This window comes from Python bivittatus, unplaced genomic scaffold (genome assembly GCF_059951505.1).
Source record: "Python bivittatus isolate LINGU-HERP-01145 unplaced genomic scaffold, Pbiv_v1 ctg000220_np1212, whole genome shotgun sequence".
Classification (NCBI taxonomy): Eukaryota; Metazoa; Chordata; class Lepidosauria; order Squamata; family Pythonidae; genus Python; species Python bivittatus.
Window position 1 is genome coordinate 28,665,970 of NW_028277048.1, and position 27,949 is coordinate 28,693,918.

The window sequence follows — 27,949 nt, forward strand, 5'->3', positions numbered from 1 at the left end:
ACACAGTCTTATCTCCATATTCCCCAAAAGCATTTTAAAGGGGGAATGCTGGAATTGCTGTTCAGGATCTTTTGGCCCATGATATTCCACATTTGGAAGTACCCCTTTGTCAATCTACTTTCTCTGGGATGAATTCAACGGAGTAGAGATTTGGATGGAAGAAAGCTACTACAGATATTGTGGGTCTTGCAAATGTATACCTAGTGCTTAAATTATAGGAAGGCATTCCCCCTCACCCTCCAGCCATCCCAGTTGCTCCTAAAAAAGGGAATTAGCCTTTAAGAACAGACTTCTCCCTCCTTCTTTTAAATAACAACCATTTGGCAGTAGTTCCTTCTATTTCTGGCTATCCTTAAGGAAACAAGCATGGAAATATAAGAGAAGCAAGAATAAATGAAGGATGAATACAACACCTTCTGTCACAACCTTTTTCCATATTCTTAGAATTACGTATGTGGCTTCATTCGTAGGCTTAAGCTGTGGCACTTCCTTAAAAACAAAAAGCACCACACCCCATTGTCTCTGCCTCTCTTAAGAATAGGGCGGATTAAAACAAAAGTCAAAATTATTAGTTTCTTTTGAACGGATGTAGAAAAATACCCACTGGTGTGACTGGATATTACACGATGGATTAAATAACATTATGTCAGTGCCATATAGGCCATCGGATGGCGCTCACTCCCTTTCACCACTGGCCTTTCACCAGACCCACTAAAACACCCATTTCCCATTTTTAAAAGGAAAATTCCAAATGGACACAATGCTACGTTTCAGAGCACGATCCTGTGCCCTCAAATCTAGAAGGAAGCTCTGTGAACTTAGGCACAGAGACTTTTTGGAATAGACGTGCATAAATCTGAACAGTAAGGGTTTGATTTGCCATAACAGGATTGCTGAAAATGATGGTAGCCAATTTGATTGGAAGGCAACGGAGATAGAAAACAGTGGTCTCAAGCAGACGTACTTGTGAATACGCCATGAAACTCAAGGGCAGATTGCCCCAGTTAGTCCCCACAGCCTACTTCTGAGCAGGCGAGCACAAGAAAGCGATTTCTCTCTGCCCGCCTCTTCCTACCCTGGAATTCCCTTCCCCAGCAGTTTGCATCCAGCCCCCCTTGTGAGTGGCTGACTCATCTCCTAGCAACCCCATCAGCACCCTCCCTCCCGGCCCTCCTCCTCTCCAGTTGAGTGACCTCGCGGATTCCGCCTCTTCCGTTTCCACTGCCGCCCGCTTCTCTGCCGGCTGGTGTGCTATTGTTTCTCTGCGGGCATCAGGTAGGGGAGCCGAGGGGGGCCTCTGGGGCCTCGGACGGGGGCTGAGGGGTGGAAAGAGGATGACCAAGGAGTAGCTGCAGCTGGAAGAGCCTTGCAGCAGCTTCCCCGCTCTTTGGATGAGCTAGACTACAACTTCCATAATCACCGGCAGTCGGTGGGATCCTTGACTCTGTCTTCCATTACTGAGAATAGAACCAAGAAACTATTCCACATCCTTGTGGGTCAAACAGGGTAGTTGTCTCCCGGTGTGTTGTTGAGGGTGCTTAGCATAAAGGAGAAACTAAAGGATGCCAGTTGGTTTAAATGATCTGCTTTCCTGGACACTGTACGTGGTTCTGGGCTGAAGGAGGAGCAAAAGGTAGATGGTACACCAGTTGAATGAATGAAGGTGACAATTGTTTTAAAAGAGGTTTTCTTCATTCTTCTCTGTTTCAGGTGACTCGCTCTGGAGCTGCTGCAACACTCTGACTCGTGATGCACATACTGAAATTGGAGATGAGAGGGAAATCAAGTTATGTTTCATCCTGGTTGTGAGTGTGCATGTCTATAATGGAGCTGCAGAATGGGTCCTCATTAACAATAATTGGTCTCTGATGGTCAGGAATAAGAAACATGCTAGCGTTGTGTTGAAAGAGGGGAAGAAACAAGACAGCATTGTTAGAAGCAAGGAGAAAAAATTGTATTTTTTTATACTGTTGGGGATTGGTCTTGTATTTGTTTATTTACTAAAATGGGGAACAGATTGGTTATAGCAGATAAGTGAATACAAGTGTCACTGTGAGGAATAAATTGACATTGTGAAAATAAAGTGTGGATAAGGGAGAAAATGATTAGTGGTCTAAAGAGGCTAGTAATTCTCTCTTCGTTTGAGAATAAAGATTCCTCTGATTTAAGGAAAGAAATGTTTGTTGGTATACAATGATAAAATAGTTAAGATAGCTGAAATGAACATACTTTCTTTGTAATGTTTATATTTTGGGCCAACTAATGAGGTAATAACAGCAGAAGACTATTTCTTTAGGCCTACAAGTTAGTATTCTCTTATATGATTGAATTAACTATCTAGAGTGGCAATACTAAATCAATAGAAGATGGAAGAGGTTGAAAGCAGAAGATCTAAATCATCTTCAGGACTGCTTCCAGAATGGAGTTTGGCTTTCTGGACTCTGTGCTCAGTGATGGTGCCAGTCATGATCACTTTGTGGTGCAGTTTTCGGCGATCTCGGAGGCAAGGACTTGTGCAGGATATCTTGCATAAAAGCAAGCATGATTGGCAAGGCATAGACTTCTTTAGTCAGCCTACCTATTGCTGCATCTGCACTCAGCACATTCTCCAAGGAGCTTTCTGCAATTGCTGCGGGCTGCGTGTCGATGAAGAGTGTCTGAAGAAAGCAGATGGTCATTTCCTGTGCAAGGAAATTGTGACAAGGGGCCACGGTGGGAGTCTGACTTCTATGGTGCACCACTGGATCCGAGGCAACGTCCCGCTGTGTAGCTACTGTGTTGTGTGCAAACTACAATGTGGTACTCAACCCAAGCTCTGCGATTACAGGTAATGCTGGAGGTTTAAATGTCAGGGCAGCGGTAGAGGAAATAACATAATGATGTCAGTTCAATGTTTATTTTCCTTATATGTCTGAGCCTTGATCACTATACTGTATTTTATGCAAGCCACCCATTGTAGTTTGTCTAAATGGCTGCAGTTATTACATCTTACCCTCCTTTTAATTATGGATGACATCTAATGATTGGAGAGATTTTTGCATATTCTTTTGATATAATTGGATTACGAATGCGTCTTAGCTTGCAATTACTCGGGGCTCAGGAATGTGATAGGATAGGATTTTGCTAAAGCTACCCCTGATGGTGGCTGTCAGGTTTAACAAGGTGTTCGCTGGAAACCTGCTTTGGAGTCAATACAATGCAGTTCTACTTTGCTAAAAATCTGGTAGAACTAGAGCCACATGATGTTGAGTTACACCCACTTAATGTTTCCTGGAGATGTTTCTGGGAGCAAAAGCCTTTTGTTATTGGAAATAGCTTCTTCTCAAGTCTTACTGGGTAGAAAATTTCCTTTATTTTTTTAAAGAAACATATTTTGTGGGTATTCACATTTTAAAAACAAATGAAAAGAATGTAGGTTAGGTACAATCACTAAGAAAAAATTAACATTCCAAAAAAGGAAAAAAGAAATCTGTTTGTTCTCTGAATATATTAACCTTAATTTGGCATGCTAATCTGTCACTTCTATTTTTTATGTAAAACAGCTGGAATGATCTCCTCCACAAGCATCTTGTTTATACACCTCTTGACTCACTTCTTGTTTTACACTATAGCTCAGCCTTCTTGGTGCCCTTCAGATGTATTGCATTATGTTTTATTTATAACTTTTTCTTATTTGGTACAACTGGGGATTGTTTTTCATAGTGTGACAACAAAGCTTTTAAAAATCTAAAATTACATATAATGCAACATGAAAGGTATTCTTTTTAAACAATATATCAGATCTCTCTGTGATATCATGATGCATAGCAGAACTGACCTGTATTTTAATCTATTATTTCATTATTAATTCATTTATATTATTATTGTACAGAATTTGGGTATGTTTGTTGTGTTGGCTGAAACTATCTTCTGCCAACTCTTAAAAGGAGGCCTTTTGTTCTCCTTTGGTGGTTGATTATCCTTTCTTGGTATATTACTGTCTTTTAAAAGACAAAAAACACATCCTTTTTTTTCTGTCCTTAGAGTAACACCAAACGGATGTGGCTTATCTTATTATTCGACTACGTGTTTCATGAAATCCTGTAGCTTTTGAGATTTTATTGCATGCACGCTTTCAAGCATATTTATGCAGGGGGGAAATCTAGAAACTTCCCCTTTATAAAAATAAAAACTGGGATTTCCAGTTTAGTTTCAAAATTTTTGCAGTTGTGGAATGATTGCATATGTATAACCCTTGTTAATCTCATTCTATACTCTGTTGGAAGTAGAGATTGAGAACCTGTCAAAGGAATTTAAAAACAAACAATTGCACAGTTAATTGCTATATTTTTAATGATATTGCTATTTATATATTCAGTATTATCTATTATTCTGTTGGCTTTAAATCAGACTTATTTACTTTTCTTCTAGGGCCATGTAATGCTTCCAATTTATTTCAGAAGAGGTATTTCGGAACCTGCAGGAGTGGGAATGCTATTCCTGTCTGAGACTTATTATCATTATTATTATTATTATTTTAAAAAATAGAAGGCATCATTGAAAACTTACCCTGTCTTTCAAGTGTAGCCCAAGGATCGGTCAAGCATAGAGCTCTCCAGTTCTCAGGACCTCTGGCCTTTGGTCATTGCAGGCTAAAGCTGATGGGACTTGGAGCCCAACTACTTTAAAATTTAAAGGAATGGAATAATAAATGAATGTGTGTGATGCTGATACAGATTAGTTTTAGGTTGATCATATATCCCTAATGTAATGATTTAGTATATAGTATATTTCTCCATGTAATGTAGTATAGTGGTTAGGGTGTTAGACATGGACCAGGGAGTCAGTAACATTCCAAAACATGGGATAAACTACTTTAAAAAGGTCTCAGGTCTTTTGGACCTGAACTATTATATTCCAAATGGATTTTTCTTTTTGTTAGAATATTGTCAAAAATATTATCTGAGGTCATTCCAAGTAACACATAAGAATTATAAATGTTCTTTTCTCTTTCAATGGCTGACTGGCTCTTTTTCTGAATTATAGGAAAAAACTGAGCCCCCAAGAGGTGCCATGTTTACTTGATGGAATATATATTGTCCATCTGCTGCTTGGAGGGTGTTGTGGTTGCTTTTGGGAATTATTTCTCTTGGATTTTTAATGCTTTTTTTCATTGGGTCTGAAGTGATGATGCCAGACCACCATTTTTTGTTTTTTTTTCTTTGTTTTAAGCCAAGCTTCCTTTTAATAAACAGAGTTTATTCAGTGTGAATTAAGCACCTCATTCACTTTTTATGAATAAAAAATGTTTGCCATTTCACAGTCTTTTCATATTGAAGGTTCTGTCAAAATACATAATGTGCCTTTTCCAGCAAGAACATCATATAATAAAGGTAGTACTTCTGAAAAAAAATAGTAATCTTGCCTTGAGTCTTTGTTATATTGGATAGAGTAGGAACAATAATGGTACGTAACAATAGAGAACATGTAAATATATCTCTTTTTAAGGCACTTGTATTGGTTTGTATACTAATCTACATATTGTTACCCTATCTCAAGTGCTTATCCCAGATGTATAACTAAACAGTTTTAAAATCCAGCAAAAACAGAGTAACATCTAAACCATGTATTGATATTTCTCCCCCCTTTCCTATCTGAATCTTGAGTCCCAGGCATTTCCCAAACATATCAATCTTGGAAAACTTTCAAAAACATTCCTGGCTACTTTGCACTGGTGCTGGTGGTGAGCTTCCCTAGAATTTCCTCCCAGTAGGCTGATTTTCAGTCAAACACCTGCTGGGAGCTATCTGAGGATTTTTTTTATTTGGCAGGAAAATATTCTAGCTTCCCCAAGGGATTCTTTATGCTGCCTTTATTGACTTGAAGGAGACTTTCAGTTTGGTCTCTTGTAAGAGGCAGTGGCAGAATCTCATCATCTCTTCTACTGACTGTTGTTTATTGCAGGTAATAATTATATTTCATGAGGACACCTTTGCAAATGTGACTCCACTGGCATCCTTACACCTCCCATCTCCCCATAATAGAGAGATAAAGAAAATTGTATTTTTGCTCCCCTCCTATTTAACTGTCCTTTGTGTCCTTTGTGTCATATATGGCTTTCTAAATATAAATGTCACCCTCTGCTAAATCACAGATTAAATTCTTGCTTCTTTATGCTGATAGCAATTCTTTCCTTTAACTGAAATCAGCCTCTGCTGTTCCCTCTGGATATTAAATGGTGCCAAATTGAAGGGTTGGAAATAAATCACTCAAAAGCAAAGGTGCTTCTTTTCACTAAGCAATGCTGTAACTATAAACAGGAAATTAATCATTTTCAAATCAAGTAGTAAAGACATTCACAACTTTACATTTGCCACTCACAGAAGAATACTGAAACAGCATTGGCAATAATGCAAAGCTGCTGGAAAGTGAGGACAGATAGAAGAGAGGTTTATATTCTACAATATCCATCTGAGAGTAATAAGGAAAGAGTAGGCTTGACATGCTTTATTCAGTGGTGGAATGAGTACACCCTTTTTTGTTAAGTCCCTCAAAATGATATTGTTTCCATAATCGTCTGGTAATAACATGGCAATGAAACCAGTCTTGTTTCCTTTCAGGTGTGTTTGGTGCCAGCAAACTGTACATGATGATTGTATGCAGAACTCTTTGAAGAATGAGAAGTGTGAACTGGGAGAGTTTCACAACCTCATTATCCCCCCATATTACTTGCTCAATGCCAGTCAGATGCGTAAAGATAAACGAGTGAACTATGACAAGGTAAGTCCTGTTTTGTTTGTTCTCAAGACACAGCTGTAGAGGGCTTTGAAATGCCTTGTTTCAGGAGCTCAGAATCCTTGGCTGGGTGGGTTTGGCCTTGCAGACCAGACCAAAAGTCCAGACCAAAGAAAGAGGAGAAGGAGTATGATACATGTGTTGGATTACTCTGTAGTTCATTAAGAAAAATCACAAAGGAAGAGAAATTGAGAAAGAAGCTGGATAGGTACAATATATAACCATTACATAAAGGGCTTGCTGGCAACCTGGTATGAAATAGCTTCCCCAGAAAAGTGCACAAACATTAAGATAGCAAAAGCTCTTTTTATTACCCATCCTTTAAAATAGCTTATGGTTCATAGACTGGGTTGCTCTGTTGAAAATCTGTATCTTAATTGTACTTTTTTAATGTTACTTTTTAATATTGGGCTAACATATAATGTATGTAGTTATAAAACAAGTAGATAAATTAGGTGAATCTTCAGCTATGTATGTTGCATTGGGGGGATTGTTTTACTTGCCAGGGGTTGGTACTTAAAAACAGGATATTTGCTTCTAATGTGTACCCATTCTATTGTGGGTATCCTTTTCTTCCTGCGTTTGCTTTTCAAAATTAAAACAAAATCCCATTAACTTTGGGAGCTCTCTAACGGATCACTTTGTCTTGCTGCTGCCACCAAACCCTTTTCTAGTTTAGAAATTCTTTTCTTTTTCTCCTTTATTTTATTCTGCTGAGGGAATGTGACTAGGTGGAATGTGGGGAAGTTACAAGTCAGCACAGTCACTTTGTTGACATTTGAACAAAGAAACAAACTTTTATTAAATAACTTTTGTTAAATGAATTATAAACTGGTTTACTTAATATTACAATAGCGTATCAATACTTATCTTCCCTGGGCTCTAACAGATGGAGGCTTTCTTAGGCTAGAACCCTGTTGTTGTTCAGTCGTTAAGTTGTGTCTGACTCTTCATGACCCCATGAACCATATTGCACCAGTCCTTCCTGTCCTTCACTGCCTCCCTGAATTTGCTCAGTTTCATGCTCATTGCCTCAGTGATGCTATCTAACCATCTCATCCTCTGCCGTCCTCTTCTCCTTTTGCCTTCAATCTTTCCCAGCATCAGGGTCTTTTCCAAGGAAAAGACTTCCTCAAACATCTCCTTCCACCTCTATATCCTCAGTCTATCTCTTCCCAGTTCCCTCCTTTCTCTGGAATATAAACAGGGAAGAGAGGTCCCCTGCATTGCCATGTTTGATTGGCAGCTCCACTACCCAATCGTCACAACTTCTAGCACATTCAGATACATGTATAGTTGGAAATAAGTCCCACTGAGTTCAAGTGGACTTATTGACGAATTATGAGGAATTACATCCTTCAACATTTATTTAAGTTACAGTATATTAGAGAGGGAAACTCATTCCTTCCCGAAGCAATTTTTGAGAGATAGCTAACTCCCCTTTCAAAACTATCTGCCAATCAAGGGAACACTGTGATTGGTAGATGGTTTCCCACAAACCAGTAACTTTTGGCATAGCATGTAAACGTATATCCATAAGTCTTTGACATGTCTGTAGAAGTGGACATATTAATGAAGTTCAGTACTTCTGTTGGTAATTCTGATAGGTTAAGAAATTGCACATCTTTTGGTAAGTAGTATATTTATTTCCTGCCCAATCATAATGTCCAGGAAATCCTGAGTTTTATTTGTGAGAGAGGGTTCATCTGTCATTGTAGGGAGTCATGGTATTGCAAAGTTTGAGAACACTTGTGCTTGTTAAGAGTGTGGGAAACCGCTTGTTACTAATAACATCCCTCTGATAAAGGTGTGTGGCAGCCCAAGTAGTACCCCAATAAAATATCATAAAATGCAGGTTTGTAGCTTATAGCTTTACATAGCTGCTCTTGGAATGACTTGGAAGTGTAAACTCATCCTATTGCAAGATCAAGGAACAAAATAAATGTTACCACTTTTAATTAGCAGAAATGGTAGAGCTTGATTTTACTATGGCTGTACCAAAGAAAGGCCAGCTCTGAGACACCCACTTGGCAAGTTGAACAAGTTCAAGCATATATTTCAGTCTCTGCGCAGATTGCACATGTTAGCTTGCTTCTGGTTTAAAAGACTTGTCCAGATCAGCTTTGCAATCTAGACATAGGATCTAAGATCTATTGTGGATATGAACTTTTCTGTAGCTGTATCTTATGCATTCCCAGGACATACATCTCCATTAAATGCATTCAAAAGAATTATTATAAATTTGAGTTCTTACAGGCTGTAGGTTCTGTTGACCCTTTGAAGATAGTAATGGTATGAAAATATTTCAACATACCACAATTAATTTAAACAGACATATCAAAAAAAGGCCATTATATGAAGAAAAAAACCTGGATCTTATATGTGAATCATCCTTTAAGTCTTACATTGAACAGGAAAATTGATATTTCCTATAAATTGTAAAGCAACTTATTTTTCTCTAAGCAATTTTCAAGGGTACACTTTCCCTCTTACAATTTAATAATGAATTTCTCAACAACATGATGAAGAAATAAGAAGGTAGTCCTGTTTTGTTTTCTCACACAGATGCACATTGAAACACCTTGTTTCTACTTTTTGTTTGTTTGTTTGTTTGCAGCTATCTGCTTCCTATGGGAAAAATTGGACCCCAGTAATAATTCTGGTTAATACTCGGAGTGGAAACAATATGGGGGAAACACTGATGGGGCAACTCAAGATTTTATTAAATCCAATTCAGGTAATTGCATTTTCAGTGAAACTGAAGATGAGCCAGACTTGTTGCTTAAGTAAGAAATCAAACACAGCTTAAGACATCCTGCTAAAAAAAATTAGGATCAGAAACTTAAAAACTCCCTGAGGCATGATTATCACTGTGGTCAAGACACATTCAATTGAAGAAACATGTATAACATGCATAGCATGATACAGTATAGTGAACCTTTAGCTCTCCATATGTTGCTAACACCTTCTGACTGCTAGTTGGTGTTCATGGATGCGCTCTGCAAGCCTTCTGCCTGCCTGTCCTACTTAGTGTTTGTTACAGTCCTTACACTCTATGTTGTAGATGACTCCTGTTTTTCCTTCTTGGGCTACTGGATCTTGCTGATATGGATTCTTTCACTAGTTCTGGGTTTATGGATGTAAAGAGTGCTGTGACATCAAACGAGACCTTAATTTCATCTTCATCTATGTGTACATCTTTGATTTTCTATATAAAATCAAAGATGTACAAACAAACCAACTAAAGCTTTGATTGTCTCTGTAGCACACAAACCAACTAAAGCCTTCCAAAACTTCTTAAGAAAACCAAAAGACCCAGTAGCCTAAGAAGAAAAAACAGGAGTCATCTACATCCATGAACACCAACTAGCAGTCAGAAGACACGATGAAAACTCCTTAATCTCACCACACATGGACAGACTTAACCATGGTTTCAGCTGGGAAACTGTCAGCATCTTAGACCAAGCTAAATCCAAAAATGCGAGGGAATTCTTGAAAGCTTGGTATTCAGACAAGACAGCCATCAACAGGCATACAGAGATAAACAACATCTATACACTATTCAAAAGAGACAATAGAAAGGAAAACAAAAGACCAGAACATCTCACCAGCAATCATTATCCAGATAAGCAGAGATTAACACCAAGATTATCACAGACATACAATCAAGCAGTAAACAATACCCTAATCAAGGAACTACCAGAGGGAAAGAATAAAACAAAACAAAAACCCCACCCCCACCAACACTGGCAGGGCATGCCACAGTATATAAACAGAGAGCAAACCCCATCCCATTCTAGCACTGAAGATGTTACCTAGCCGGGTAACGAAACGCTTGCAAGAAAACAACCAAGCTCAGAGAACCTCAAGGACTCCACAGTTCAACCCTGAGCTACACATATTCTTTTCTATCTGGCCCACCTGCCTCCTGATCTTCCCTACATGTTCCCATCCCTCCTTCCCTGTTTCTCCTTGGCAGCCATTGCTACTACAGATCTTGACACATGTAATTGCCAAGAAAACCCCTTAGCATTGGCATCTTCCCATTCTCCCTCCTGCCCCCCCCCAATCATTTCTGCCTGGATTAACCACATTCCATGCACATCCTTAGTGTACAGTGACCATTAACTATAACTTGTCATATACAGCACAATGCCACTCTCCAAATATGCTGTGTCATTTGAAAATGGTTTTTCAAATTGTTTTGGAGACCAGCCCTGTCACAAGATTTAATAAATCGCACAAGATAGTAAATCTCTTCCCTACAAAAGGGTGTACAGCAGTTTCTTTCAATATTCACCACTTGGATAATGTGCTGTTGATGGTGAAACCTTTAATAAAGGCTGCAGAATAGTTAGAGTGCACTTCCAGCACGATCTGTAGTAATGCAGAAGGGCCCCTACTCTTTATTTTTTGTTTTTAAATTATAGCTTTTGCCACCATAGCTTTTTCTTGAAAACTTTAAAAGATTTTAAAAAGAAAAGTAACAGGTGTGCTTTCCTCATCCCTTCCTTCCTTTGCTATATATTTTAAGCCTTTGCTAAAATATTCAACTTACCACTGAAAACACTGGAAACTTTCTTCCTCTGTCAATTATCTGAACTCAGCTGGTTGATAGCGCACAGTGCTATGATAGAAACCGGCTATTCCTTCAGTTTCTTGGTCCACAGAACCTCAGACCATACTTAAATCCTAAGCCAAGTTCTCAGAGTTACCTCTACATCAAATACATTCAAATAATCCATAGGATGAAGGTAATCATTTTTCCTCTGTCATTTTTAAAGTCATGTGTCATGGCTTAGATGAATAGGCCTCATTTATACTGCAGTTATAGTTATCAGAACCTCTGTTTGTAGAGACAGTACTGGATTTAATCTGTGAAATAAAATGCCTTCTACAATGTCATGTGAGTGAATATTTTTTTAAATGTATTTTTAGGTATTTGACCTGACCAAAACAACTCCAGCAAAAGCACTCCAGCTTTGCACCTGGCTGCCTTGCAATTCTGCCAGAGTCCTCATCTGTGGTGGAGATGGCACGGTGGGCTGGGTCTTGGATGCAATTGACGACATGAAAATAAAGGTATGGTGTTTCAGAGTGTCTCCATACCTCCTTTTCTTTTTTGTTATCCACAGATTGGCTTCTTTGCGTTGTATCTCTTCCAGTACAATATTGTCAGCAAACTACACAATAGCTTTACCATAAAATTCCAAAGTTTTTTTCCCCTGCATCACTTTTCAGTCATTTCTAGGTCGGCTTCCCCCCCCCCGCCCCCCAGCATTGGTTGTTGTTTTCAGTGAATATTAAAAGCAGGTAAACTTTTAATTGCAGAAAGTCATTCTGTCCAAGTTCATTAAAGTTTGTAGATATCTTTTTATATTTCCTTTTAAGACTTCTGTGATGTCTTAGGACAAATGAAACACGTAGCTTCTCTTTCCATTTCCTCTCTGTAAAATGGAGTGAGGCATCTGTGGTACTTCTAGATGTTGCAGAACCGCAGCTCTTGGCAGCCCTGTTGCTCTAGTTGCTTCCTGAATCACTGGAAGTATATCTCATAAGTTGTTATAATATGTTTTGAAACATGCTTTTTCTAAAGGATGTTGTGTCCCCTTTTCTGTGTCATACTTTTTCTTGAAAATGTTGGACCAGAAAAGTTTGCTAATTTCCTGAAAATTAGAATGGAGACTGTGGCATGCTTTTTTTTTTCCTCCAAGTGATATGTTCAACCCTGAAAACCCTTGTCCCTAACCCAGATATGAATGCAAAGAGGTTGCTTCTAATCATATAGTGATAGGAATTTTTTTCAGTTGCTCCTTAGGCTGAAGCCTGGCCAGGCTTTGTTAGGTGGGTCCCAGTCTCCTTAGAGAGGCCTGTCTTTCATTCCCAAAATCCCCTGCTGTCTGTCTGTCTATCTGTGAATAAATATAAGTTAGTCTGTTTTTGCTGGCCAAGTAAAATAGTAAGTATTTCCTTTATATCATTAGTGTATAGTTTTCCAGTTGTTTTCCTTAGATTCCCAGTGATGCTGTTAAGGAAGAATCCTTGAAGCAGAATTGTAATTAATGGTGTTTAAGCACTCTCTGAAATTTCAGATTCAAACTTGTTAAGCAGCCACCCATGCAAAATCACGAATCCTAACCCTGAATTAATGCTTCTGTATCACAGGGACAAGAAAAGTATATCCCTCGGGTTGCAATTTTACCCCTGGGCACAGGTAATGACCTATCAAACACCCTGGGCTGGGGTGCTGGCTATGCTGGAGAGGTTCCAGTGGAACAAATTTTACACAACATCATGGATGCAGATGGAATCAAGTTGGACAGGTGAGAGCTTGAAAGCAACGCTTCTCTCAAATTTTCTAACTTCTGTCAAATAATATTGTAAGGGATTGCAGTTATGGCTTTCTTGAGTTCTGACATCAGCCCTCAGTTCTGTGCATTTCTGAATATAGCTGTATTTTAATGTCTGTCTGAATCTTTTCTGGCTGCAGATAGTACACTATTATTAATTATGGGGGAAAAAATCAACTAATAATAGGGATTCCTTTCACAAAGCCCTACTGATTTCTTGCAATGCTGGAGCAAGCAAGCAATGTTATTTTCATAACTTATTTTCTGCTCAGGCTAAGTCCCCTAGACAGCATGTTGATATGTTCCAGTCTCTTTTACCTTCATCTTTGTCACAGGCTGCTGCTGATTTTGAAATGTATTCTTTGGCCAACACTGAAATGCTCCAGGCTTCTTTTCCTATGCAGGCTTCATGTGCTATTCCCATTAATCTAAGTTCTTCCAGTTTTTCATTATCTCTAGTTACTGAAGAAGTGGGAGTTAAAATGTTTCATTATCTCTAGTTACTGAAGAACTGGGAGCTAAAATGATCTTAGAAGCTCTCTATACAACATGTCTTTCAGATCTTCTTCTTCCTTTCCTTTACACATCTGTTCTTCCTTCTTTTATGGCATTCTTAGCTAGGTTGGTTAACTGTTCTTTAATGGCAGATATTTTCCCAGGTTCTCTAAAACATGCTTGTCTTCACTTTCTTAAAAAAAAAAAAAACCTTGTTTGGATTCTTTAGTTTGTTCTGGTTTTCATCCATGTCTTCCTTTTCATTTTGGTCCATTCCTAGAACAAGTTGTTCTCATCCAGTTCCTTCCATTTTTGCCAGGAAATAATTTCACTGAGAGCATATCAGTCAAAATTGACTAGCTTACATTGTCAATGATCAACCATCAATATTGACATTGCTGGATTTCTGGGCAGCATTTGACACTCCTGATCACAAGATTTATTATCTTTTCTGAGTTTATTTAGGCATAGATGATACAATTTGACATTGCTTTCATATTTATTTCCCATCACATAATTTAAGTTAAGTGGAATGGTCTTTGTTCTCAGTCCTTCCATTTATCCATGGTGTTCCTCAAAGTCTGTTTTTAGGTCCATTCCTGTTCATATTATTGTAAGGTTCCATGATACCTTCTTTTCAGCATATTATATCTATGCCAAAGATACCCAATTTTATTCTTGATGATGTGGTGTAGCTTTCCCTTTCTAACTGCTTTAGCGGGGTCTCCAGTTGGCTGAGCTCCCACTGCCTTAAATTAAATTTGAACAAGTCCATACTTATTGTTTTTCATTCTAGTTGTCCTTTTTCATCTTCCTTTGTTTCTTCATTTTTCAGGACTGTTACTTGCAGGCCTCTTCTGTTGTATGTGATTTGTGACTTCTTATCAATGAGAAACTTTCTTTAAAGCTTTTCTTTGATAAAAGTACAAGAACTTTCCTTGGGCTTTGGGACCAAGTTCATTCAAGTTCCTGTCTGGAGGGGTACAATAGAAATCTGGGTTCTGATCACCTATTAATTATTGCTGTTTTTAGCTTTATTGTTTTTTGTTGTTGATTGGTTTTATGCTGCTCAGAGTCACAACTGTTCAAATTGGGGAGCTGTATAAATTCCATATATGAATAAATAAAACTTTTTTTTTTACTTTTTTACTTTCTGAATATCTAAAAAGTTCATATGTTCCTTCAAATAGCTAAGCAGCTTAGTCATATCTTGGAGGGGTCTGTGTGGTTTAGACCTCTCCTGATTCACCCTCTGTCTTCTTTTTGCCAATTCCTGCATTGGCTGGGTATCTGGAGTGTTGAAATTGTTAGTTCTGATCTTCTGGACTGCATAAACAAGAATAGTTTTTTACACCTCAGATCATTCAACTTTGGAATTTGCTACCACATGATGTGATGCTGGCTACCAGCTTGGCTAGCTTCAAAAAAGGGTTGGAACAATTCATGGAAGTCATGGGAATCAAGGACTGCTTCTGAAGGCCCTCTACTGGGAGGCTAGTGGGCTTCCTCATGCAGTTGGTTGGCCACTGTGAGAAGAGACTGCTGGACTAGATGGGCCGCAGGTCTGATCCAGCAGGGCACTTCTTATGTTTTAATATCAAATTATATGAATAAGATGATTATAATTCATGTTCCCATGTACTTGCTTAGCTGGACCATATAGTCAAGATTGATTAGTTTTTCCTCCAACTCCCACCCTCTGGAAGAAAAAACTTCCCCTTGAATTGTATCTGGAATTCAATCTCTTGAAGTTTAGAAAGGGCCTTAATATGGTTCTTTTCATGGGATCTTTGTGAAGCTGGAAGAACTTTATTATTCAATATAGGTTTATATTATGGTTACACTGGCATTTCTTATATTGATTAGACTATTTTATTTCTAATATTGGTTAATGCCATGTTATACTTCATTGCACTTAGCTATAAGCAACACTAAATAAAAGAATCCTGCTGCTGGATTTTTGTCATACAGGGCATTTGGAATTCTGCCAATTCAGGGGTAGGCAACATGGCCTATGACATAACTATCAAAGTTTTCCATTTCCTAGGTAATAATCTTTCCCTCAAGTCTGTATTTATAACTCCTGACAGTCAAGGCTGAATTATTTCAAGGAACTCTGAGGCATAAAGCAACCTTATGTTAACTAATCCATTATTAATGAACAAAAAATAAGGGATAATATGGCAGTGTGTGGCACTTAGATTGCTAAGATGCCCGTGGTCATCCCCATTCACACTTGCCAGTTTTCCTGCCTTACTTGACTTAATATTTTAGATTCTACAGTTAAATACATTGGAAGCTAGCGTGCTATAAAACCACAAACCAACCTTTAGCAGCATCTTTATTTACAAGAATTCCTCTGGGCTTTAGATAGGTATTAGAAAATAAAAATATGTAAAGGTATCCATAAAAAGACAAAGCCAAACATCTTGAGAAGCTAGAGGAGTGGCAGGGAACAACCTTTGCAGTTTACATTCTGATAAAAGAGTTATGTGGCAGGGTATGCCCACCAAGACAAACATTTTGTGAATAGACCAGCCCACTCAAGTGGCAACCATAAAGGCCTGCCATTCTTATATAGAGACAAAATGAATATAGGAAGTCCTAAAATGTATTGAAGAATTTGTTCAGCAATTGTCATTATTCCTAAAATCATCAACTGTGGCTAATTCACCATGCTATTGTTAGCTCTCCATTTTCTGTTTCTTTTGCCATTTTATATGCCAATCTGTGCATTCTCTCTTAGGTGGAAGGTTCAGGTAACAAACAAAGGATACTACAACTTAAGGAAATTAAAGGTAAGGTTTTACATAGTGATTAAAATGCTCTAACACAAGAACCTGATCCTCAGTGGGTGGCTGGGCAACTTCTAGTGATCTGCTTGGGCCTCCTGGATTCTGGGATTCTTGGATTCAGCAAGATTCTTAAGCAGGCATGCATTTTCAGGAGGACTGGATAAAACTTAGAGCAATCCTAGTGTGAGGTACAAAAGAAGTTAATTGAGCTTCTGACATTTCAGAAGAGAAGAATGTTGCTGATTCAGAGATGCCTCCCCCCCCCCCCCCCCATCAGTGTGGAACTAACTCTCCGCCATCCTACTTCCTGCCAGCCAACAGTTCTAGAGTCTGGTTTTCCTGCTATGCCTTATCTGCAGAGAGATCTAGGTTTTTTTTTCTTTGACATTGGTGAGCCATGCAGTGCTCAGCAGGCGGCAGAACGGAATGTTCAGATCGACACCCTTTCTCCAAAAGAGAACGTTGCATGACCCTGCTGCACTTCCTTCACCGTCCACTCATTTTTGATGGTTGGTGTTCTCTCTCTCTCCCTCTCTCTTTGCAGGTATTCACAATGAATAACTATTTTTCTGTAGGGCCAGATGCTCTCATGGCTTTAAACTTTCATACACATCGTGAGAAGACTCCATCTCTTTTTACCAGCAGAATTATTAACAAGGTAGGTTGGATAAGCCAAGAATTCTGGTATTCTATTGAGGAATATTTTGTCTTGAGCTAAGTTTTTTCTTGCTATGTAGAAGCCTTTTCTAGTGTGTATGTGTGTATGAGAGGGAGAGAGAAGAGTGTAAGAAATACTGGATTGGATGTCAACAAAGTCAGATTTTGAGAGGGCCAATTCAAATCATTGTGGCCTACATTAGTCATCACATTCATTGATGCCAGCGGGATCACTGCCAGGATGACTATGTCTAGATCCAAGTCATTGAATTTAAGCCATCTTAAGAGTAGAACAGCTTTCAAACTGGAATGCAGGGAACGATGACTGAAGAGCTGGCAGCACAGTATCCATGCCGCCTTTAGACAACAGCCCTTGCCATTCCTTCTTCAAATTCACTTTCTTAAAATTAAAAAGGGCCAGATCTCAGGAGACAGCAAAATCTGGAAATATCTTTCATGTTGCCAGATAAGATCACAAAAAATTGGCTATTTTTTTAAAAAAATGTAATAAAATATAATGGTAACACATATAATAATAATAATAATAATCTCCTGCAACATTCCTGAAAATGATATTGAAATAGTGGGTAATAGAGGAAGCCAGCATCACTATTGAACCGTTCTCATTCCCAAACCGGGCACTGTCTCCTCTACCTTCTCTTCAGAAAGAACAAAGTCCTCTAACTGAAAAACAAGAGGAACTGAAACAAAGAATAATTGAACATTCAGAACAGCACAAAAACAACAGAATAAGGTTTCCTGCATTGAAGCTTGTTACAAAAAACAGCTAGCACAAGTATTACAAGATGCCAATACTGTAATATCAAATATAAACACCAGCTCACTGCAAGAAACAAACCAACTAATATACAGCATGGCTGCAGTTATAACTGAATACCTTGGATGCAAAAATCAACAAACGAGAAAAAAAGCCAAACAGTGCACCACCAAAATGGAAGATCAGATTGGAAAATAAGATCAGCATCTAAGATCAGTTGCAAGCGGGCTAGAACGGATGAAAGAAAAAGAAAAGAAAAGACAAGAGAGAACAAGAAGACCAAAGATCAAGAAATAACACCTAGAAACAAGGAAGATCAAGGAAACTCTGGAAATAATAAAGCAGCAAATAACAGCCATGGCCAAAAAGATCTGTAACAATCTGCCACTTCCAACCCCCAATGCCAGTAACTCTCTTGCAACCAATAAAGGTTCGAAGAAAAGTTCATTTATTGAGGAAAAGTGTACAGGTCCAAAGCATTGCTAAGACTGAGCCTGCGCATGCCAAAAAGTTACTTTTACCCCCTTTGGTTCCCATGCTCCCCCCGTTAGCCTTCCAGACATTCTCACATTCGCCCATTGGTACGACCTTGAGCGTTCCTGCATTCTGATAACAGCCCATCTGCTTCTAACGTCTTCCCAACTCCCCCCCCCCCACATACACTTCTTCTAATGGCAGAACCGAAGCAAGCAAGCTATCAAGCAAAGTAGTTAATTGATTACGAGGATTCTGACAAGATCAGCAGATAGGAAGCTCGAATGCACACTAAAGGCAGATTCTCCAATTTCAGTCGAATCAGAAGCATTTCTACCAATCCATCAATGGAGCGACTGCAATGAACCAGCCAACACCTGACAAAGAAGAAACAGTGCAGTTCTGGGTGCAGCCATGGAACAACCCAAAAAAATACAACAAGAATACAGCTTGAATAAAGGAGATAGAGAAGGAAAAAAGAAGAAGCTGAAATGAAAGAACTTGGAATAACAGCAGAAATGGTGGAGAAAAGGGCAAGGAAGATCAAGAATTAGTCAACACCAGGTGAAGATGAACTGCATGGTTTTTGGTTGAAACATCTGACTGGTCTGCACCCACTCATTGCCAAGCAGTTTAACAACACACTGCAAGGAGGTGAAATTGAAGATCGGTTAACATCTGGCAAAACCTACCTGATAATGAAAGATCCAACAAAAGGGGCAGCACCAGGCAACCACAGGCCAATTATCATCTTACCAACAACTTTCAAATTGCTAACTCATGTGATAGCTGATTCAGTCCAACAGCATCTAATTGAAAACAAGACCAGAAAAATAATGACAATCATGCCTTTCATCTGTGCAGCGACATTGACAGACGCTATTTACCAAGGAGCATAGGTGGGTGTGCAATCTTGCACGTACATCAGACTTGAGAAGACTAGTTGAAGAAGAAAAAAGGGCATTGGAAGAATATCTGAAGGATGGTGAAGAAGATGCACTGAAGCTAGCACACCATGAAGGCTTACTGAATACCAAAGAAACTGAACTGGCCTATAAGAAAGCCCAAATGCAGAATAGAAAAGAGACATGGCAAGGCAAAGGATTACATGGCCAGTACACAAAAAAACTAGCAGGCAAACTAGATAACAACAAGACCTGGCAATGGCTAAGACAGGAAAGCTGAAGAAAGAAACAGAGGAGCTAATTCTGGCTGCACAAGACCAAGCCTTAAGAACAAATGCATACAAAGCCAGAATTGAGAAGACAGCAACAGACAGCAAATGCCGCCTCTGCAAAGAAGCTGAAGAAACAGTTGGCCACCTAGTTAGCTGCTGCAAGAAGATCGCACAGACTGACTACAAACATCAGCATGACAAAGTAGCAACAATGGTGCACAGGAATATCTGAAGAAATACCATTTGCCTGCAAGCAAGAACTGGTGGGACCACAAAACAGATAAAGTAATGGAAAATGAAGAAGCTAAAGTGCTCTGGGACTTTAGAATTCAAACAGACAAGCACCTGCCACACAACACCCCAAACTTAACAGTTGTTGATAAGAAAGACAAAAATGTTTGGATAGTGGACATTGCAATACCTGGAGACAGCAGAATAGAAGAGAAAGAACTGGAGAAAATCACAAAGTACGAAGACCTGCAAATAGAAGTAGAACAACTGTGGCAAAAGAAAGCAAAGATAGTACCAATAGTAATAGGTGCCTTGGGTGCAATCCCAAAATGTCTGGAGTACCACTTGAAAACCATCGGCATTGACAAAATCACCATCGGTCAATTGCAAAAGGCAGCTTTACTTGGAACAGCTTACATCCTGCTACAATACCTTTAATATTATTAAACAACATCTGCCTATGCCAGGTCCTTGGGAAGGACTCGATAGGTGGGAAAAAATGCTAAATCCAGTCTAAACATCTGGTTGACTGTGTGACCAACCATAATCACCTGCAATATTCCTGAAATTGAGTGTGGTGCCCGCTGCCTGAAACAATTGCTGATCCTGGTTTCAGCTCTATGGATCTATAATTTGAAGTTGCCCTTTGTATAAAAATAATTCCTATTGTCATATTTTAATACTACTTTAGGGCTTTATTTTCAGTTTGCATTAATACATTGTTTCCAATTATGATAGTAATTGGGGAATTGAAATATGCCTGTCATTAATACACATTTGCAACCTGGGTAATTTAGATATTGAAACATATAAATATTTACCTGTTCTTCCTCCAAATAAGTCAAAGAACTGCAAATAGTAAAACTGCACCCATTTTCTCCCTACGATGTTTAGGGGAAGTAACTAGCTGAAAGTTACCAGTAAACATCTGGTCCTAGTTCAGTATTCTTGATTGTTACATTAAAATACTGCACATACTGGAATGTAATTTAGAGGTAGAAGATGTGTTATCCAGCCTTCTTATAGATATTAACAATAAGCTTTATTTTCTCTGATGGGGTTTCTTGGTTTTCATACCTATCTTTAATGCAGGGCATTCTTAGTTTATCTTGCTTTAAGAGAAGCATAATATGTTGTTAACTTATCAGTGTAATTTGATTCATAAGAAGAGTTCAGAATCTAACATGTTGGAAATGTTCTAGATGTAATATAAAGCTTATGTAACTGGAATGTGGACTGTCCCAAATTAGGAAATTCCAGCAAATCATTTTTTCAAAATTACTAGTGGTGATAATTTCAGGTGGCCAGGGGTGGGGGGGTTTGAAAGTATAACTGACTAGCCTAGAGAAAGAAAGTGGATCTTTTGTCTCTTTGTACTAGAATTTTAAATATTTGTGCATGGTACTTAGCTCTTTCAAAATACTCCTATGCAATAATTATATATGCTTCAAAAGAATTTGGAATCTAGGTCTGTTCTGTAGCATAAAAAAATGCCACTGTCCAGTCTCTTGATCATTAAAATCCCACCTCTGTTTGTTTTGTAGGCTGTGTATTTTTTTTATGGAACCAAAGATTGCTTAGTTCAGGAATGTAAGGATCTAAACAAAAAGATTGAGGTAAGATAGCCACGCTTCCTCTCTCCCTTATAATTTATTTCATATGAGAAATACAGGTAGTTCTCGACTTACAACCATTTGTTCAGTGACCGTTCAAAATTACAGTGGCGCTGAACAAATGGTAGTTATGACTGGTCCTCAGAGTTACTGCCATTGCAGTGCCCCTACGGTCACATGATCAAAATTCAGATATTTGGCAGCCTACCTGCACTTATGATTGCAGGGGCGCTTCAACTTCCCCCACCCACCTATCTCCCCTCCATCTATGCCCTTTTAGCCCCCTGCACTCCGTGGCCCCTGCCACCCTGACTGACTTTAACCATCTTCTTGCTCCCGCTGCTGACCAAGCAAATCTGGCCTGGTCCTTTGCAAGGCAGCTGCTGGCCGCACAAGGCTTTCTTCCCAAGGTTGTACATGACAGTTTCCTTTCGAGACCTGGGGAAGATGGCCTCATTGGCCAGCAGCTGCCTCGCGAAGGGCCAGGGCGGGCACGCCTCTTCAGCAGCAGGAGCAAGAAGACAGGGAAGGTCAGCTGGGGTGGCAGAGTGCCAGGCAGCAGGGGTCTCAGAGTGCAGGGCAGCAAGGGGGCTGGGCTGGGGGCTTCCTGGGGTGGCTAGGGCTTTGCACAGTGCTGCTGGGATGCAGCTTTGCACCACATTGCTGGGATGCAGCTTTGCACCACGCTCCCCTGGCATCCCAGGATGTGGTGGCTTTGCACTGCACTGTTGGGGCTTCCTGGGATGCTGCAGCTGTGCTGCTGGGCCAGGCTGAGGCAGCTGAAGCTTCCAGAAGCAGCTGCAGATTTGTGCTGCACTGTGGCTCAGGGGCTCCTTGCAGCAAGCAGCCCCAGACCCACACAGTTGTGGGGCTGCTTGCTGTCCCGCAAGGCAGGGTGCAGGGCAGCCAAAATAGCAGAGATGGGGGGGAATAGGCAGTTACCTGGAAGAACCAAGGCTCAGGGCTGGGAGAGGCCAAGCCCAGAATGGCTTGGATTGGGGTGGGTCCTTGGCTAATGACCAGTGGAATTTGCTTAACAAGGGCAATGGGGACTGCCAGGATAGCTGTTGCTAAGCGATGCAGTCACGTGACATCGCACTTTATGACTGAATCACTTAGTGATGGAAATTCCAGTCCCAATTGTGTTCCCCCCAATTGAGGACTACCTATATCTTGTTATTTGTAAGGAGATGAAATCAGAAATTGTATGCATTAAATCAAGAACGTACATGGAAGGGAGAAATTAGTGGCATCCTGAGCAGATGGACATCAATAGTATGTTCTGTACCTTCTTAAATAAGGGTGTACAGTTGTCCTGGACGGCAATAACTGGATGCTCACTTGTCCTTATTTTTGCTTTTGCAACCATATATGAAACTCCCCAGATCAACTCAATTTAAATGGAATAGATTCACCCTGTATACTAAATCAGAATGCAATTGGTTTGTTTTGGCTTAGCGTGAGGTGTGAATGGCGCCAGTCAATAAATTGCTCTTCCGTAACATACTGGGGCCACATGGAGTTTCCTGGTTTCTTCTGTGCTCCAGTCAAGCCTCTGACCAATCCACAGAGGTGCAATGCAAAAGCAGTTTTTAAAAAAACAAGGGAAAGCAAAGCAGCAATTGGCCAAATAAGCCAGGATTACTTTGCTTGTTTGCAAAATTATTAGTGGTTTATTTGGGACATGTTCATCAAACCATGGTTATCCCTGGCTTAGCATGATGTGTGAGTCCAGAGGCCAAGCAAAATGATTGCTTGCCTTCCTTTGTGTTCCCTTCTGACCTGCCCCATAGCGCAAACGTTTTAAATTCATTCTTGCCACTCTAACTTACTAACAACCTTTTGTATATCTTTAAAGCTAGAGTTGGATGGAGAGAAGATCGACCTGCCCAGTTTGGAAGGGATCATAGTGCTAAATATTGCCTACTGGGGAGGTGGCTGTCGACTGTGGGAAGGAATGGGGGATGAGCTTTATCCTCTGGCAAGGTAGGATAGTAATAAGTTGCATATAAACTATGTGCAGTGGGAAAGATTGGAGGGCCTTGCACCCAGGGGTGGTTCATCCAAGAAGGGCCATATGTATTGGATAACAAAGTTGAGTGGAGTTGCCACACTGACTGCATTGCCATGGTTGGGGAGCCCTGGGCATAGTTCCCCCCACCCTGCATTTGGTCTCTCCAACCCTGCCCCAACCTATTCCTCCTTTCATCTTAATAAATGAGGACTCATTTCAGACTGGAGACTATTATAGTCATGCTTGGGAAAAGAGTTTATTTTCATTTCAGATGGCAGTCCATGGCCCAGCCAAAACTTTGGGTTTGTCTCTCTTGTTTTTTCTTTTCAAATTAAAAAGAAAAAAAAGATAATTTGTTCCTTCCCCAACTCTTGGCCAGGTGTTCTCTCAGTTCACATTTCCTCTTTCTTGCCAAGTGGAAGCATCTAAACCAACACCTCAACTTTCTACCTCCTTTCCTTTCTGACTTTTAAAAACTCTTCCTCAAGTAGAGGCCCGAGGAGTTGGGATGGGAAACAAGATTCTTGCCACACCTGCACACTTGGTTGTCTCAGCATATCTTCTCATCCTGGGGTGGGGGTGGAGGTTGCTGTTTCCTATGGCAGGGCTGTGATACTCATAATCAGGAAAGCTTTTTGAAAATTGGGTCCAGGATGGCTTTATTGATCATCAACTCTCCTTGTCCTACTTCAGGCATGATGATGGACTACTGGAAGTTGTTGGAGTCAATGGCTCTTTTCACTGTGCACAAATTCAAGTGAAGCTTGCAAATCCTGTCCGGCTGGGACAGGCCCATACTGTGAGGGTAAGTGGCACATCCTTGTGGCTGTTTTCCATACTCTGGATTGAACCTTTCATTTGGAGCCCAATAATGAAACAGAAAGCGTGTTGGGAAAAGGCAGGACATGGAGGCTGAGTTCATCTCCCATATAGTTTAGTTGCTCTTGGAAACAGACAGACCAGACCAGTGGAGGACCATCAGATGCCTCTGTAAGGCATGAAGACGTAGCTCTGAGGCAAATGCTGGATGAAATATTTTGGAGTTGGGGCTTACATTTTTTATTAATTTTTGGTGGATGTGGAGGCAAATGCTGGATGATGTCCTCTGGTGCTTTGATTGACTTTCTGGAGTGGATGTTCTGCTTATACTCAGCAGAGGAACTTAGGCCAACTAATTTGGAGTGGCATTCTCAAAACTAGTTGGCCTACATTCTAGTGTAAAATGTAGGCCATACCTATTGTCTTCTGTTAACAGTCTACAGTCTTCTACTATTAGACAAGGAAGTCCACTTTCTCCAACAATCCAAACAATATTTATTTCACACTGAGTCATAATCACACACTCAAGCCAAACAGGTCATCTGAATTGCTTATACTTTCCAAAGCATCTTCTTGAATGAATGATTGTCATTTCCCTTGTTTCTTGTCCAGGACAGATTACTGTCTAATTCAACTCTATCCTCTCCAAAATCTCCTATTTATTTCTCTCCCCAGAGTTTATAAGGTGTTCCAAAATTTTTAATAAGCCCTCAGGGGTTTTCTAGTTTGCTTGAAAATATTCAAGCAAAAGGGGAAGTGATCTGCAGACTAGGTTTTTGCTTTTGGAAAATCTCTTCTGCCAGCTTACTGCATTTCTATGTTGGTTGCAGAGGAAACGACACAAACCCAAAGAGACCATCATGCTCCCACCAGCTTGCTTACTCCCCTGAATAGGAATTAATTACATTGTTCAATGCATACTAAAGATATTTAGTTTTAGTATCCTGTGTGAAAGCAGTGGCCTAGACTGACTCAGTTCCACAGTCTCTACACTTGCTTGACTTCTTTTTTGCTTTTCCATTTCAGTTGATCTTGAAGAACTCAAAGATGCCAATGCAAGTGGATGGGGAACCCTGGGCACAAGGCCCTTGCACCATCACTATTACTCACAAGACCCATGCACTGATGCTCTATCACTCAGGTGAACAGACAGATGATGATGTGTCCAGTGTATCTGAACAGGAGCTGACAAAAGATCAAACTGATGAAGACACATAGGTCTTGATCCAGTTTGGCCTGCTTACTAGTAATGGTAGTTCAGCATGGCTTTTGCTGAAAAACTTTGCACTATGATCCTGGCTCTCACAGAGGCTGTGTCATCTCTGCTTTTACAAATGGCACAGGGTGTCCAAAAATCTGAGCCAAGTTCAGCAGTCATTCCTGCTTTGATATATAGCGTCAAGCAGAAGAAATGACAGGGTGGAGGAACCTTTCATGGTAACTTTTTACTGACTACTCTTCCCTAGTTCCTGAAAAGTTATGTATAGTCCTGTGTAATAGTTACCAGGTTTGTAATCTGAGGCTTGAAGGACATGGAATAACTCTGCAAAGTCATTTGGGGGATCATACCATCCTCGTGCAAACTTAGCACTGCCTGATCAGGAATATTACATGGGGTCAAGCGCTCCTTTTCTCTCCCCTCCTCCCCTCTCTTGTCATACATTCCTTTTTCTTTCAGAGCCTAACATGGTGCAATGCCAGGACCTTTTTCTTTTTTCTTTGGCTGTCTTTTCAGAATGGAAGGGTGGGGAGAATTTGCATGAAAAAAAGAAATCTTCATAAGCCTACAGAGCTCTCCTGATGGGGCAAAAACTGTCTGCACTAGGTTCATAGTCAGCTTTGCGTTCAATTTTGCTGAATAAGTATTACCTAGAGCTCCTTGGTGACAAACATGCCACAGGCCACACCAGTTGATATTCTTACCTTCCTGGGTGCTGAATTGAGCGAGGGCTTGTATGCTGCCTATCCAGTCAATATTGATAAAGTGTTTGAGTTTTCATAGAAAAATGTTTGAAGTTGTTTGAAATATTAATATTTCAAACAACTTCAAACATTAATCTTGCTTCCGTACTAGCTGTTTAGAGATTTTAAATGATGTGCTTTGTTTCTAAATTATGTTATACTGATTTATTTATAGAAATGGAAATTCTAATTAGGACTAATCAGCTAACTATTATAACTTTGGAGATTACTTTTAGATTCTTCTATAGAAAACATAGGCTGCTGCCAGAATGCAAAATGTAAGGGAGTCAGCAGATACCTTGCAGGATATTGCAGGAATTTAGATAAGAATACAGAAATACATTAAGATTTCAGCATTCTCATTTTAGAACTTGGGAGATTTCTGAAGACTTATGAGAATAGGTGATTTTGTGATATTCCAGCTATTTTTATTACCATGCTTCTAATATTCTGGAACCTGCCATTGGAAAAAATTGCTGGCTCCTGATAACCAAAAGATTGCCAGCTTTCTGACAATCTGGGTATTTGAATGGGAATGGAATTTAAATTCCAAAGAATGTCTAAGTTGTCATAGTTACCTTGATTCTGCCTAAAGGATAAACTTTAGAATCCAAATCATCAGCAAAAGAGAATGTGATTATCTCTGAATTAGGTTTTGAACTGCCCACCTGTGAAAGAAAGAGTCTGTAATCCAGCAGAGGCTTTTCCTAGAGGGAAATAGGGAGACCATTTTCACTAATTTCCCCCTTAATCCTCCAGTGTAGTAACTGCATTATTCCAGAGGGTCCCCTAGCACTCTGGAGATGTTTGTCAGGGGCCTATAAGAGTGGAGGAATTAAAAGAATCTGCTAGTGGAATGTATCTGCTCAAAGGAATATTGGTTCTAAATATATATAAGGTGAGCGTGCTTAAGTTAATGTATGCTGCTGCTGTTGCTGTTGTTTTACTGTGGGTACAATCTACCAGGAATTCTCCATGCATAGTTCCTACTAAAATAACACCTGTGCAAAGCTAAATTCCTATTGATAAGACACATTTGTAGTAAATTGTGCCATTGGTCCTAACACTGGTTTTCTTTTAGGAAATTTCATGTCTCTCTGTGTGAAATAATTCTTTTAAAGCTTGCTAGTCATTTAGGTAGTATAATTCATGTTCTGAAATAATTGTATAGCTTAAATTAAGATTGATTCACTTATTTGATGATAGGTAAGTATTTAAATATTTTGATAAATCAGGCAAGTTTAAATATTTACTCTTAGACTTTAATGAGATTTATATTGGTGCATGAATTCTATATGTTGAAAATGAGGGTCTTGGTTTCATATAGCTGAGTGAATGCAAGGGATAAGCATCTGTTGGAGGCAGCAAGAATGTACGTGTTGAACCTTTTTGTTAACTATTGTAATTTTATTTTTGTCAGTCTTGTTGTCAAGTAATTTAATGGTTTACGTGGATTTTATATTATTCAAAGGATAGTTGTGTTCATGATTGTCTTTTGTTTGCACAAGATAGTAGTAACATACAGTTTATGTAAGCAGTGCCACTGGGGGAAATGCCCACCAGTAATTGAGAGCATCGATGGTCAGGAGATCAATCAGTCGGCATTTGTCTTGCATTGGTCCTACACAGTGCTCCATTCTGTGAGACATCATTGCTGGAGGAAAATGAAAAAGGCCCTTGTTCATACTTATGCTTTATCAGAAGCAGTTATAAAATCCTTGTCACTGATCAAAATAATGAAAAAAGACATACAGTGCATTTGGAAAGTATTCAGACCCCCTTCACTTTTTTCAATTTTGTTATGTTGCAG

The 27,949-nt window shown here is 39.6% G+C and overlaps 1 protein-coding gene across 2 annotated transcripts; it reads left to right on the forward strand.

The window, feature by feature from the left end:
• Positions 1-1,223: 1,223 nt before the first annotated feature.
• On the forward strand, positions 1,224-27,949 carry DGKE (diacylglycerol kinase epsilon). 2 transcript variants are annotated; one of them, XM_007428648.3, is made up of 13 exons: positions 1,224-1,275; positions 1,711-1,805; positions 2,342-2,827; positions 6,600-6,759; positions 9,392-9,511; positions 11,713-11,856; positions 12,940-13,097; positions 16,366-16,417; positions 16,959-17,072; positions 21,276-21,347; positions 23,203-23,330; positions 24,052-24,163; positions 25,204-27,949. In XM_007428648.3, the coding sequence occupies exons 3-13, from the start codon at positions 2,367-2,369 to the stop codon at positions 25,393-25,395; spliced, it is 1,713 nt and encodes a 570-aa protein (XP_007428710.1). In that variant the 5' UTR covers positions 1,224-1,275; positions 1,711-1,805; positions 2,342-2,366; the 3' UTR covers positions 25,396-27,949. The 2 variants fall into 2 exon arrangements, with proteins under 2 accessions (XP_007428710.1, XP_087994335.1); XM_088138209.1 differs by having other exon boundaries at positions 1,711-2,827.